We start from the raw sequence: 14,957 nt of genomic DNA on the forward strand, positions 1-14,957 counted from the left end.
AAAAAAAATGTTATTTACCCCTTGGGGGATTAATAAAATATGTATTCTTCTTCTTCTTCTTCTTCTTCTTCTTCTTCTTCTTCTTCTTCTTCTTCTTCTTCTTCTTCTCGGCTATGGCAAGCCGTTTTAACATTTAATCGAACTACACTGCTATGTCTGTAATAACATTTTAGATATCCATATTAGCATTTCTCCTAGTCAACATTAATTATATGTCAAATATATCCACAATAACATTCTTACCAGTATACATTTTATTTCAACTTTGATTGTACTAGGCTACTAGTAAAAAACTAAATGTAAGATATCTTCAAATCCTTAAAAAGTATTAGTGGCCGTTTTAACATTTAATAGCTTTAATTATTCCTAGTCAAACAGAACATTTCAGATATCCACAATGACATTCTTCTTATCCACAATTGTGATTTCAAATATCTACAATGTCATTCTTCCTAGGACAAATTATGTCACTTTGCTATTCATGTGTATTGGGCTTTCGGTTTCAGATATCCACCATGTCCAGTCTAGATATTATCTGCAATTGAATTGTTAGTATGAAGAACTACATTTTTTTTCAATTAGTTTTTTCAAACACCACACCAAAATGACAAGAATTGAGAATAAAAATAGCAATTTAAATCCTGTCCGAATGTGTTAAATAGCAATTTACCAAACAAGTGTTGAACAAGCAGAACATGAACTTGAATATGAGCACCAATCTCATTTTATCTCCAGAGTTGGGATGTACCGGACTCTCCCTGTGATTTTAGCGTTAGTATTTAAATATGAATAATATTTTTTTAACAAGTTTTGTTAATTGGGGTTTCATTTGCTTAAGCATAATTAAGCAAAATATTCTGTTTACCAAATTGTCAGAAATAACAGGAAAATGCATAAATTTCTGTTAAATAAGGTAACATAGACTCATTTTTGTCTTTACTGAACGTTGACCGATCATGCTTACTGCCGTGCGTAGTCGCCACCCAAAGGCCCATTCTGAGTCAGGAAAAACCCTTTGCTCCGTGATGTAGTCTACGTGACACGCAGGTATACACATTATACCCCCTAAGAAAGCTCCAGGATTTCCATATACTCACTTAAAAATGCACAATGACTTGTAACAACATACTTTCCATTATATTTTTGATATATTTTGAATTGTCATCTGTGTTTTCCTTCACATAGGCTAAATAAAGGTATTTTCACAGTAAATTGGTGCATTAAAGTGTATCAGAATGCAGGAAATGAAGTCTTTGACGCACAAAATTTCCCTGGATGAGGACAACAGGGCCCTCCACTTTGTTATGTCCATTCTGGTCCATATATTTATATAGTACAGTATACCCGCTAAAATACATTAGACTACACCACTGCCTGTACTATCCACAACTTTTGCTAATGAAACACCAAAAAAGAGCGAGTCGAGTTCAGTAGAGCCGTGCCGTACCGTACCATGCAGTGGAAATGGGGCAAAACAAACCTTAAGTACACTCTCAGAAATATCAACATCTGTTGTATGACTGTATATTTGAACAGAAATTCTCCATAGAATAGAGAAGTTATATTTCTGTTTATTTACATTTATAATTCCATTATGGGACATTTATCTGTGCTCCGACAACTAATGTAGTGAGCTATATACAACACCAAATTTCTTAAATTTAAATACCCAAAAGCCCTAAAAAAGTGTTTAAAGTGTTGAAAAAAAGTGGTGAGAAGCATTAACAAATCAGCAAAGTGTCAAAGCATCAAAAAAGCGTCAAAGAAGTTTCATAAACACTAAATTCTGAGCTTTACACTTTGCCTAGACCATCCACATGCTGCAGAGCAGAGGAGGGTCTGGCTAGTCGGGATGGGAGAAAAACGTGCACTGGTTTATTGGCATTACTTTAAACCAATCACAATCGTCTTGGGCGATGTAAAATAGTCTTGCAACAGAAAACTCAGATTGGACAGATAGCTAGCTGTCTGGAATAACACTGCAGAGAGCTGAGTAGTATTGTACTTATTTGAGGTACTTGTACTTTATTGAGTATTTTCTTTTCATGCCACTTTCTACTTCTACTCTACTACATCTCAGAGAGAAATATTGTACTTTTTACTCCACTACATTCATCTGACAGCTTTAGTTACTAGTTACTTTACACATTAGGATTTCGGCACACAAAACACATGTAGTTTATAAAATCTGATGTTTTATTATAAATGAAACTAGCCAACAATATATCGGCCTACAAGTCCAGCTGAAATAATTAGACCATTAAACACACAACTGTTTGGATCGTTTCCAGTTTCTAAAATGGGAGGATTTTGCAGCTCAGAGATCAGCCTAGCTGACAGAAAGTGTAGAGCTGTTTCCTCTCTGGCTGACTCCACCCAATGGCACTGTGCCCTGGCTGTGCAGCTGCAAATATCACCGACAGTCCCAACACTCACATTCACTCAGTGTGTTCATCCCAACCTCCTACCAAGAAAAAAAGAGGGTTTGTTACCAAGCAGCATATCTGGGTTTTATCATTCCGGCTGTCCAAAACATAGTCTTAGTCGGAAATTGTTTGTTGTTTGTTTTGGAAGAAAATTATGTCAATTTTTTTGGAACAAAATGATTCAAACATTTACTTTATTATCTATAATTCTATATCAGACAGACAAGATGGTCAGTAAATAACACTTTCAGAGAGGGCAGTGAACAAAGTCTGCTTTTCAGCCTGCTCCATTTCATTCTGCAGATCAATGGTCTGAAACCCAAAGAGATTTTTTCATTTTTTTTCCTTCATTTTAGGCCTTTATTTGATATAACAGCTTAGACTTGAAAGGGGAGAGAGAGGGAGCATGACATGCAAAGCGCTGCAGGTCAGAATTGAACCCACGGCCGCTGCGGTGAGGACTGAACCTCTGAACATGGGGCACACGCTCTACAAGGTGAGGGACCCAGGCGCCCGCTGAAACCCAAAGAGATCTGGTTTACAATGATATAACACATGGGTGTCCGAACCGCCGAACGCCTGGCCAACCCATTGGCCAGGTGTCCATGCTTACGCAAGGTAATGGAACCCGATTTGTTCAGGTCCTATGCCCTGACCAGTCGGCTATCCTAACCTTAACTACTCAAGGTCAATGCCTAACCCCAACCAATCGGGCTGCTTCGTATAGGGCGGGACTTGCTATAAGTTGCGTGGGATCCATTATAACGCGTCAGAACCATTGTATGTGGGTGGGACGAGACCCACACACTTTTTGGGACCCACTCATTTTTCTGTCTTTAATTCAGTGCAACTGTCTGTTTACTTTTCAGAGCGCCGTCAGTCAAATCCATTCAACCTGAGGAATGCCCAAATACATTAAACTCCATTCCGTGTTCTAGCTACAGCCTTGACCTTTACGCTACTGCATCTTAGCATATCTGCTGCTCAGGTGGCTCTGGCTGTGTACTGTCACTAATGGCGCTTTTCCATTACATGGTACCTGCTCGACTCGCCTCGACTCTACTCGCCTTTTTTGGTTTTCCATTACGAAAAAAAGTACCTGGTACCTGCTAACAGGTAATTTTTTTAGTACCACCTCAGTCGAGGTTCCAAGCGAGCTGAGCCGATACCAAAAGGTGAGGTGAAAGCGACAGACGGGTGTCCTGAACAAACCCGCTATTTTTAAACAGTTTAACTAGCTGTTGTTTTTTTTTGCTGCCTCCAGCTTCATTTGAAACTAAATGTGTCTTCTGGCTGTGGCAACAACAACACACCTTCCACGTTCTATGTGTGTGTCACGTTAGGTCACGGCAGTTTACTGCGGCGCCGCTTGTTTTACAGTTCTGTGGAGGCTCCAGGCAGAGCTTTCGCCGTAGCCTACGAACACACACACATGCTGGCTTGACGCACACGCCAGCGCACAAGTATAAACATCAGGCCACTTTTACATAGGCTACGGCGAAAGCTCTGCGTGGAGCCTCCACAAAACTGTAAAACAAGCTCAAGTGGCCTGATGTTTATACTTGTGCGCTGGTGTGTGCGTCGAGCCGGCATATAAGACGACCAGCCACGCTGAGGCGGTACTAAAATCTGCAATAGAAAACGGACGCACAGTGTGTCGAATCGAGTCGAGGCAAGTAGAGTCGAGGCGAGTCAAGCAGGTACCATGTAATGGAAAAACGCCATAAATAAACTGGGAGTTAAGTGAATGTTCATTATTTGTTCGTATGTTGCTTTTAAAGGCATGATGTAGTATTTGTTGCAGCACTGAATTACAATACACTTTCACATGTTATAATGTTAACAGTTTCACATGTTAATAACTGTTAACGTTGATGCTTTTGCTAGGCTAGCTAGCTAGCTAGCTACAGTAATGTTAACATCAGTCAACTAGTGATAGCAGCTCTTTAAATCTTGGTCAAGTAGAGAAGATAGTTGTTGTACCAGTGCTTTGTGTTGATATTAAAGCCAAGGTGCTACTGTATGCATCATTTATACTAAGACAGAGCACTAAAAATACTGTTTCCAATGTATGCAACTTCTATTACGCTTTATTTCCATACATGCTCCACAATGTTTTAAGTGTAGTATAATTTAAACTCTGATTCAGGTTCCTAAAACCCCCAAAGTTCCAGAAAGAATATCGAGGACATGGCCTCAGGGACCTAGCTCCGGCCCTGGCTGCAAGCTAATACATTGGGGAAAAAAACTCTGCTTTTATTTTGAATTCACAAGCTTCCGGTGTTATTTTAGCCTGCTAGGCTAGCGGCTTGACGTAACATGGTCTCATGGCAGATTAACAGCCAGTCCTGAAAGTAAAAGCAGTCGCAAAAATTCTTTGGGGCTCGATGGCTACCGTGCAACTACAATATTCCCTCGCGACGTCGTTAACGTGAGACAACAACCAGTTCACAGACAGGGTAGGAAGTTAATTTCAAGCGAAGAGGCTACTTGTGCTGTTCTGTTTCTACAACTTTGCTCAGTTCAGCAGCCGCTCAGCCGCGACCACACCCTCCCTGCTTCCTCATAGTACTGTAGCGGGAGCGCGCAGCACGACTTTGAGTCTCTGGGAATAACGGCCACTTCTTCCAGCTACGTTTACAGTTTCGTGACCGTGGAACCTCCGAAGACAAGTGAGTTAAATCTTCAAAGACCACCGACTGGTATGGATATAAAAAACGAGTCCCCACAGAAGATATGCGGGAGTACACAATCTCTGGTCCCGAGTTAAGACGCGGAGGAGGTGGAGGGCGGACACACGGACGATGCATATGGAGTCGAAGCGACCGGAGCAACTGCTAGCGTCTAACCCAGGGCTCTGTTTGAAAAAGAAGAGATTGAAAGTGGATTGAGGGGGGTTTGTCTTGTTGGAAAGTCGCCCTCGTGGTGGAGTTTACTTGGGAAAATTCATGGAATGATGGTGCTGGAGGGAAACACAAGTCTTCCCGCTGTCCAGAAGAGCTGCCCAGGTGCCCCGTGTGTATCCAGCATGAGTCCGCCAGGCCGGTCACACTCAGTGGGAACAAGTCGGACAAGATCTCGGTGCTGTTTCAGGCTACTTGCTCTGATGCGAGTGGACACAAAATGATATCCTATTGATTGTAGTCACACAAAAAAAGACATTGAAGCCATCGACTAAATGTTGAGGTGCTATTTGCTTGGCTATAGTCATCAAAAGACCCCAAGAAAAGGCATCAAACGTTAAAAACCTAGCACAGAGTCAGTTCAGCAGATGTAATTCCAATTGGGAACGTGTTCTTGTCTCAAACGATTAAGGAGCTTTTTGACATATTATTCTCAATCTGCACTTTGCCTTTTTAGAAGGCACCTTGGTGGCACTGCAGTTTGTGTGTGATTTCTTTTTTCTTTTCATTTTCAACATCCTGTGAATTCTTTTGTTCCATGAAAAAACCTGGGACTACAATGACAATATTTACTTTTGGATTATGTTGTTCAGGGCATTTTAAATTAATGTGTTAAGATAAGAGCATATAGCTTATTACACTGATCACTCTGACGTCGTGGGTTTTTTAATTTTAATTTTTTTAAATTTTTTTTTTACTAATAACTGTGGCAGGTAACTGGGAATATGCCAGATCATAGTTTAGACTTGTATTATAGTGTATACGACACATGAATTAATAATGGGGATGTTATTCAAACATACGTAGATGCAGTTATTGAGTTATGCTCTTTCAACATGTTTACATTGAGAATACATGTCCTGTGTGTCTGCATACAATGTACAGTGGGTTACTTATACTCTGAAGGAATTTAAGGAAGACTGTTTGGCCAGTTGTTATTTTAAGAGTTTGTAAAAAAAAAAAAAAAAAAAAGAAAAAACAGCAGGGAGGTGAGGCTTATCTCGGAAATGTCTTAAACAGGACAATGCAGTGTACCGCAGCAGAAAACTATAAATAACCGAACTCCTCCAGAAGAGCAGTTTGACCCTCACCCCCCTATCCCCTCCCTCCTTATTATGGCTAGTGGTGGCTCGGGCAAATCGGCCAGCGAGGGATCAAGCAGCGCGCCCTGTGTCAGTGTGCAGCAGCGGAAGCGTCTCTCCTCCATTTGTGACACGTGTAAGGGCAAGATGCAGCTGGTGGCTGACCTGCTGCTGCTGTGCAGCGAGACGCGGCCCGTCATGACGTCGGAGGGCTTGGCGGTGGCGGACACCTTCGACCAGTGCCGCGACACGGTCATCGCCCGGACCAAGGAGCTGTCCATCCTTACCCACGACATCCAGAGCCAGCTCAACATGGGCCGCTTCACAGAGGTGGGCGACCGTCTCCTGGAGATGGCCGACCTGGTGGTGTCTCTGACCGAGTGCTCGGCCCACGCCGCCTACCTGGCGGCCGTGGAGACACCCGGCGCCCAGCCCTGCCTGCCGGGCCTGGTGGACCGCTACAAGGTGACCCGCTGCCGGCACGAGGTGGACCAGAGCTGCGGCGTGCTGCGGGTCACGCCGCTGCCGGACCTCACCCCGCAGCTCCTCCTCGAGCTCTCGCAGAACATCTCCACCAGCCTCAAGAACCTGACGGACATCTCGTCGCTTGCCAGTGAGCGCTCCCGGGACCGCTTTGCCAAGGAGCAGTTCAAGCTGAGCGTGAAGAGCATGAGCACTAGCGGCACGGCCTTCCTGGCGTGCGTCAAGGAGGTGAAGACGCAGCCCAGCGAGCTGACGCGGAACCGCTGCGTGCTGTTCAGCGCTGCGCTGGTCCAGGCCGTCAGCGCGCTGGTCGGCTTCGCCACGGAGCCGCAGTTCCTGGGCCGAGCGGCGAGCATCTCGGCCGAAGGGAAGGGGGTACAGACTGCAGTGTTAGGAGGGGCCATGAGTGTGGTGTCTGCCTGTGTCCTCCTCACTCAGGGCCTCCGGGACGTGGCACAGCATCCCGAGAGCAGCTCCAAAATGGCAGACTACCGCGAGCGTCTGCGAAACTCGGCGTGCGCCGTGTCGGACGGCTGCACTCTGCTCACTCAGGCACTCAGAGAACGCTCTTCTCCCAGGACTCTGCCGCCAGTCAACTCTCATTCTGTGAATTAGTTTAGGAAGGGGCCGCAGTGCCCTCTGTCCTATTCTGACGTACCAAAGAGACTCACTTGGGTTCTCCCTGTTCATCAGGTTTAGAGTCAGAGTTAGGGCTGGGTACCGAATTCAATACTTTTTAGGCACAGACTGATTTGCCACCTTTTGTATTGAGTAACGGAAAATGCTTCAATACCAAATTTCAATTCCTAAGGAGTAAATCTCAGTGTCAGTGACCCAATCAGGAAGCAGCATGCTTCTACCAATATCAAATAAAGATTGGCTGTCAAACATTACACGTCGTAGAGACACGCAGGAAAAACTTGTATGTTGTTACACAGGCTCACGTGGTAGGAGCTAAAAAAATAAATAAAATTGTTCTGTAATTTATTTTTTGTTAAAATGGATTTTTATAAAATTGGTATTCATTCAGGGACCGGCAGGGTTCAAAATTCTCCATTCTCCGTCCACCAGTCAAATGGCTAGCGAATGTTTAAATTTTTACCAGCCACTTAATACATTACCATTGTTTATTTTTGGCTGGTGAGTGAAGCCAATCTACCAGCCTCTTGCATATTTTTACCAGCATTTGGCTTGTGATTGGTGCCAATTTTGAAACCTAGTCACGGTATCGGTACCGGAATCGCCGATTTCTGACCGATACCCAGCCCTAATCAGAGTGACATCAGAAAAAGGCTGTCTGTGGGTCTGTTTTAATGTGGTTGAAGTGTGTTTTTAAAATGCAGATGAGCGTTTAAACGCGCTGCAGGGTTTTGTGTCGCGCTGGATGTGGCTCAAACCTTTTGTTTCAAAACGGACCCCCTGAGCATCCCGGGCCCCGCTGCAGGTTCAGCCGCTCTCACCAGCAGACAGCAGCCTTCAAACCTGGAACGTTTACCTCAGTTTTCAGCTCCGGTGAAAACAATAGCCTTGATGATGGATGTAGCCTCGCTGTGTGAACCTACGGTTGGCTGACCTACTCGACTTACATGTGCTTTGTGAGATTGGAAAAAGAGTGTTCTGAGTGTCTCAATGCTTTTTTTTTTTTTTTTCCAACGTGTGAATTCTAAATTGGTAAAAAGCTGCTGTGTGTGTGTGTGCCATAGGTTTTACACTATTTACCAGACTTCCCATAGTATTTTAAAGTGTTTTGATCATGCATGTAATGGAGTATTTATTTCAACTATTAAAAATGTTGTTTCTGATATGCTGTTGTTGGGTTAATGTGCCTCGCAAAGACAGCTTGTTTTTAAAAGGCTTTATTCTAGGGCTTTATCTAACGGTTATTTTCATTGTCGATTAATCTGTGGATTATTTTCTGGATTAATGGATTAGTTGTTGGCTCCCTAAAATTGTGAAAAATGTGGATCAGTTTTTCCCAAAGCCATCGACTAAATGTTGAGGTGATGTTTGCTTGGCTATAGTCATCACAAAACCCCAAGAAAAGGCATCTAACGTTACAAACCTAGCAGAATCAGTTCAGCAGATGTAATTCCATCTGCGTGTTCCTGTCTCAAACGATTAACTCAAATGACTTTTTGACATATTATTCTCAATCTGCACTTTGCCTTTTAAGAAGGCACCTTGGTGGCACTGCAGTTTGTGTGATTTTTCTGTTCTTTTCTTCTTTTTCAACATCCTGTGAAGTCTTTTGTTCCATGAAAAAAACCTGGGACAACAATTTCAATATTTACGTTTTGGATTATGTTGTTCAGGGCATTTTAAATGAACTTGTCAATTTAAAAGCATATAGTTTATTACACTGATCAAGCTAAAGTTGTGGGGTGGGGGGGGGTTGATTTGACTGTGTTACACACACAAAAATTACTAATATAACCGTGGCAGGTAACTGGGGATATGCCAGATTATAGTTTAGACTTTTTCACATTTCTCTTGAGTAATGATTTTCAAATTGATTTTCAAAGGCTCTTTTCTAGGGCTTCATCTAACGGTTATTTTCATCGTCGATTATTTTCTGGATTAATGGATTAGTTGTTTAGTCTATAAAATGGTGAAAAATGTGGATCAGTGTTTCCCAAAGCCCAAGATGATGTCCTCAAATGTCTTTTGTCCACAACCCAAAGATATTCAATTTACTGAGGAGAGAAGAAACTATAAAATATTCACATTTAACGAGCTGACATCAGAGAATTTGAATACAAACCAATTAATCAATTGTCAAAATATTTGGCAATTCATTTAATAGTTGACAACAAAATGAAAAAAGCATATTCTAATGGTATATGTCCATGCTGATAGTTACATTTTATTTGTCCAGGTTTGGAATAATCTCACTTCTTCCATCCAAACATAATGGAGGTATAAACTTTGCTTGTAGTATTCATAGCAATACAAAGACATTTCAGAAACCCACTTTCTAATAAGGCACCCTGTATAAAGTCTTATGAATGTCTTCTAACTGATGTAATAAAGCATGAATAAATGATGTATTTACAACTCATAAACCCTTTATACGGGTGCCTTAGAAGAAAGTGCTACCAACAGTTAGACAGCAACATGTCTTTAATACACAATACAATTCTGGAACGTTATTAATTTTTTTAAATCTAAAATCATCTATGAGGATTTGGGGGGGGGGGCTCTGTACTCTCCAGAAACTGCCTAGCCGCTGTCAGCATATTTATATTTCTTCCATTACAACTAGTTCTAATGAGAACTAGGCCGTGGCAGTGGTGGCCTAATGGTTAAAATGTATGCATGTGACCGGGAGGTCACCGGTTCATTCCCCAGACCGACAGGATAAAATCTGGGTGGGGAAAGTGAAATAGCAGTGCTTGTCCCTCCCCCATTACCACCACTGTGGTGCCATTGAGCAAGGCCTTTAACACCAACGGCTTCAGTGGCCAGCAGATCAGACTATGTACCAGACAGCTTCCAGGTGTGAATGTGACAGGTCATCGTTGCAAATGAGAATTTGTTCTCAATCGACTTACCTGGATAAATACAGGAGCTGGTGATTCACCCCTACTTTATTGGTGTGGAGGTACAAATCTCAGAGACAGATATATCTTAAAACCTGAACAAATACAACCAAACATATATGCATGGCTTGATCCCACTGGAGGGAAGAGAGTAAATATGTAGTTTGTAGTTTGGGTGAACCAACCCCTGAAGTGACAATAGGACATACATATTAGGTCAGTTTTGTTAATTTTATTGTTCAATGTCTATTTGACATTGGTCCAGTATTAGGCAAGATTGCTGCAGTAGGCAGCAGTGAAACAAGCTACAATGGAAGGTAATAGGGCAATTGTCCAGCTTGTATTTACCTTCACAGAAGTGCTTGTTTTGCCACTAACAGGCTCAGATTAATATTTTAAGTGTCTGACAACATTATGGAAAAGATTTCTAAGGCGGTCAACCCTTCTGTTAAAGAGCCTTTTTTGAAACAAAAACATCCATGAAATTTAATTTGCTAAACCCACCAGACTCCATGTAAACAAACAGTAATTTTAGCATCGTAAAATACACTTCATTCAAAATTGAAAGAAACAAAATTAAACTATGAAAAGCCATTTTGGGTTGTCTTTCCACTTTGGGTCTTTTTTCTCTATTTTCTGTTGAAATAAACACATAGTTTACCGATTTACATGTGAAAATATGTTGGCTCTATATACACTAAAAGTACTGCTTATTTTAAATGGAGTCTGGTGGGTTTAGCGCTAGCGACTTCGGAGCTGTTTCTGGTTAAACAGAAAGGTCTCAAAGAGGTTTTAAAGGTCTATCTCTGAAGGGATCTTTTCCATAATGTTTTCAGACACTTTGTGTTGTGGGCGAGACAGTAAGTCAGACTCAGTGTGGTCTATAGTTACGATGCTCCACTTCCGGGATTGATCCCATGCTGCAGGAAATTCCATGTATTTTCGCCGATGTCCGTCTCTTTCTGCTTTCTTTGTGTTGGAATTCTAAACTCCGGTGGATTTATGAGGACTATGGTTAACTGCTCCTCAAATCTCTGCAGGGTACATCCAGACAGCTAGCTAGACTATTTGTCCAATCTGAGTTTTCTGTTGCATGACTAAAACAACTTTTGAACGTACACGTTCCACAAAAACAAGTTCCTTCCCGAGGCTATTTTGCGGAGCTTAGCGATTGTGATTGGTTTAAAGAAATGCCAATAAACCAGAGCACGTTTTTCTCCCATCCCAGAATGCTGTGTGGACTAGCCAGACCTTCCTCCGCAGCGTCTGGTAAAGCGAGACTAGACTCAATGGTGAGTGAAACTGAAGCAGAGGGACAGACACAGTGCTGTAGCGGAGCCAAAGTAGCACACTTTCTAATTCATTAACTTTATTGGTTATCAGGCAAATAAAACGCTGATACAGATAATCTGCAAACTACTGAAAAAACCTACTCTGAAATGTAGACGAATAGAAGTATAAAGTATTGTAAAATGGAAATAGTCAAGTAAAGTACAACTACATTGACAATGTACAGTGCTATAGCACATCACAGTGCCATTGGCATCTACACTAGTGCCGAAACAAGTGGTTGATCAATTAAGTTGATCAACAGAAAATGTATTGACAATTTGGATAATCAATGAATTTTCGAACAAAATGCTTAACATTTGTCGGTTTCAGCTTCTCAAATGTGAAGATTTACTATGTCACTCTGTTTTATATCTTTGTGAATTGAAATTTTTCACTGTTGATCGGACAAAAGCAGGCATTTGAAGACATCACCTTGGACTCGGCACTGATAAAAAAAGTGTGCGCCCCATGTACAGAGGCTCAGTCCTTGTCGCAGTGGCCACTGGTTTAGTTCTGGCCTACGGCCCTTTGCTGCATGTCATTCCCCTCTCTCTCACACTATTCTGTCTTAATAAAGGCAATAAAAGGCAAAAAAATAATCTTAAAAAAAAAAAATACCGACTAATATATTCTGTTAATTTTCTGTAATGAATTTCACAGGTGTTTTTCTATGTTTTGATTTTTGGATTAACAGGAATGTCTGTTAAAGGTACAGAGGATATACTGTAAATCTACAGAATTTTCCGTTTTCCGTTGTCAGAAATGTCCGTGAATTTAACGGAAAAGGTACTGGTAAATTTCTGCCAGGACATTATCCGTTTTTCTAGGGATTGTTTTCTTACAGTGTGGGAAATACCCATTTTATAACTATTTTCTGAGACTAACAATCAACTGATTAAACAAACAAAACCAAAACCAATAGAGGTTGTTAGATAATAAAAAACAATAATTTGTTCCTGGCCTAGTCAACTCTACACATTCTGGTGGTTATGTGTTTTAGACCTGGGTTCATGCTCCTGTGTCAGCAGACACCTAGCTCAAGTGCTGCTTAGCAACACACTGAATCCAGACCAGCTCCAGCCAGTCACTCTGTAGCTGAGCCTGACCTTTGACCCCCTGCAGACATAGGTGGAGTCAAAGATCCTTTATACTAAAGATAGCGCATTTAAAGCAGTGCCAATGGTATGAACTGGTCCACACTTCCTGTCTCCTAAAGTGGCGTGGCCTCATTTGTTAGTGTAGTGAACATCTTGTGGATGGATGAAAAGTTATATTTGTAAAATTGATTAATATTTTCTTATGCTAACGTTAGAAAATACATATTTAGCATCACAGAGATTAGATTTGTTTGGGCGTTCACGAACGTCAGTTGACGTTAGCTTATCTGTTGCGAGATCTCGCAAGCGTTTGTTCCGGAGACAGAAACAGGTCTCAAACAAAGTTAATTTTCTCCTAATGTGTCCGTCTAAAAATAAATAGACGGTATAGACTCGGGCCCATGTGACACATTGACAGGAAGTTACTCCAAGAAAATTTAAAATCGAATACCTACCCAACAAACGAATATCCGTACAGTTCGATATTCGGATCCAGCCCTACTTCTTACCAGTAAATGTATGTTTTAAAACTATTTCAGACACAGGAAATTAAGTGTTTGAGGCTCGTAAAGTTTTTGGTGAGGACCCCCGGGTTATAATAGATCCCCCCCCCCAATGTTGAAACAAAACCTACGCCCGTGCCTGCAGACGAGGGGGAAATGGAACAGTGAAGTATCACAGGAAAACGAAAAGGATCTTACTCTTTAACAAAAAGGTCTATCTCTGTAGAGATCCTTTCCATAATGTTGTCAGACAATTAGAATATTAATCTGAGCCTGTCAGTGGCAAAAACAATTACATTTTATTTATAGTGTCAAATCATACCAAGATTTATCTCAAGACACTTTACAGATAGAACATAACAGCACTTTTAGTGGACGGAAATTGATGGTGCGCAATTGCCCATTAACATTACATTGCAGCTTGTTGACTGCTGCGGTCTTGCTTAATACTGGATCAATTACAAAGATTGTTGTTCCCATCAGTCACTTAGACACAAAAACATAAGAAAATAGGGTCCAGGTTGTAAAAAAACGAAGTTACCTTTTAAGTTGTCTTGTGACGTGAACACTTGCATGTCGTAAAATGGGAATCTTTCCCATGGCTACCTCACATCCTACATGATGTGAAGGCAACACTAGTCTTGCCCTCCCAAATCATTACTTGGAGCAGCATCTTGTTTTCTCCAGTTCAGCCGGTCACACTGTCTTCTGGAGTAAAGCTGTCATGAGATCTGGGTTGTGCTTATCTCACAGAACCCAAATCCTCTTTTAATGAAATGTATTATGGAGGGATGTCCTCCAGGTTGCATTTGAAGTTGGATCTGAGCTGAATCCTTTTTTTTATAACAGTGCCCTATAACCCTGGTATGACTATATAACTATTGCCAAGTTCGGCATCCTGGCTGTTTTTTTTTTCTCACAGAAATGGCTTGACTTTGAGGGTGACTGTCAGCTCAAAATGGAAACGCTGTTCAATCCAGCTCTCAAGGGAAAGAAATCTCAATAATTCACCACTTATTTTTTGGTCGATGAGCTCTGATGAACTTATAGTTGATTTATACAGGCAGCAAAGGCCTGACAAGAGAGATCAAGAAATGGTAGGCTTACACTATGGGCCTAAGAATAAAAAAGTACATATACATACAAATAAAATAAGGAATAATTGGAGGAAAGGAAGAATAAGGGCACCAAAATAAACAGAGCAGTGCCTTGTCAATAATTATATAACTGAAAATTACCAGGAAAAAACAGGCTTCAACAGGAGAGCAAAGCAATACATTGGCCTATTCAAATGACAGCCAGGATTCATTGGACATCGTGAGTTAAATTTATTTATTTATTTATTTGTAAAGTCAAATATCTGGGCACCATAATATCTCAGGGGAACAGTTAAGTTTGAAGACGTTACTAAAATATGTTAAGACAGAAAGAACACATCTATAGTGAAACACTATCAGAATATTGATATGTGACCCTTTGTGCTGCATTCATGTGATGTCAGAATAATCAGAATAATGAGTCCTGAGCACCCCTCTGGCATCATTTGGAATTAAAAACAAACACCATATGAATACTAAATCAGTCTGAACTGA

General features: G+C 41.4%; 1 protein-coding gene across 1 annotated transcript; it reads left to right on the top strand.

The window, feature by feature from the left end:
* The first annotated feature begins 4,728 nt into the window (after positions 1 to 4,728).
* On the top strand, positions 4,729 to 8,696 carry tlnrd1 (talin rod domain containing 1). The gene has a single exon (XM_078259316.1). The coding sequence runs from the start codon at positions 6,445 to 6,447 to the stop codon at positions 7,507 to 7,509; it is 1,065 nt and encodes a 354-aa protein (XP_078115442.1). The 5' UTR covers positions 4,729 to 6,444; the 3' UTR covers positions 7,510 to 8,696.
* The last annotated feature ends 6,261 nt before the right edge of the window (positions 8,697 to 14,957 follow it).

The sequence above is a fragment of the Sander vitreus genome, chromosome 1, assembly GCF_031162955.1.
Source record: "Sander vitreus isolate 19-12246 chromosome 1, sanVit1, whole genome shotgun sequence".
In the NCBI taxonomy this organism is placed as follows: domain Eukaryota; kingdom Metazoa; phylum Chordata; class Actinopteri; order Perciformes; family Percidae; genus Sander; species Sander vitreus.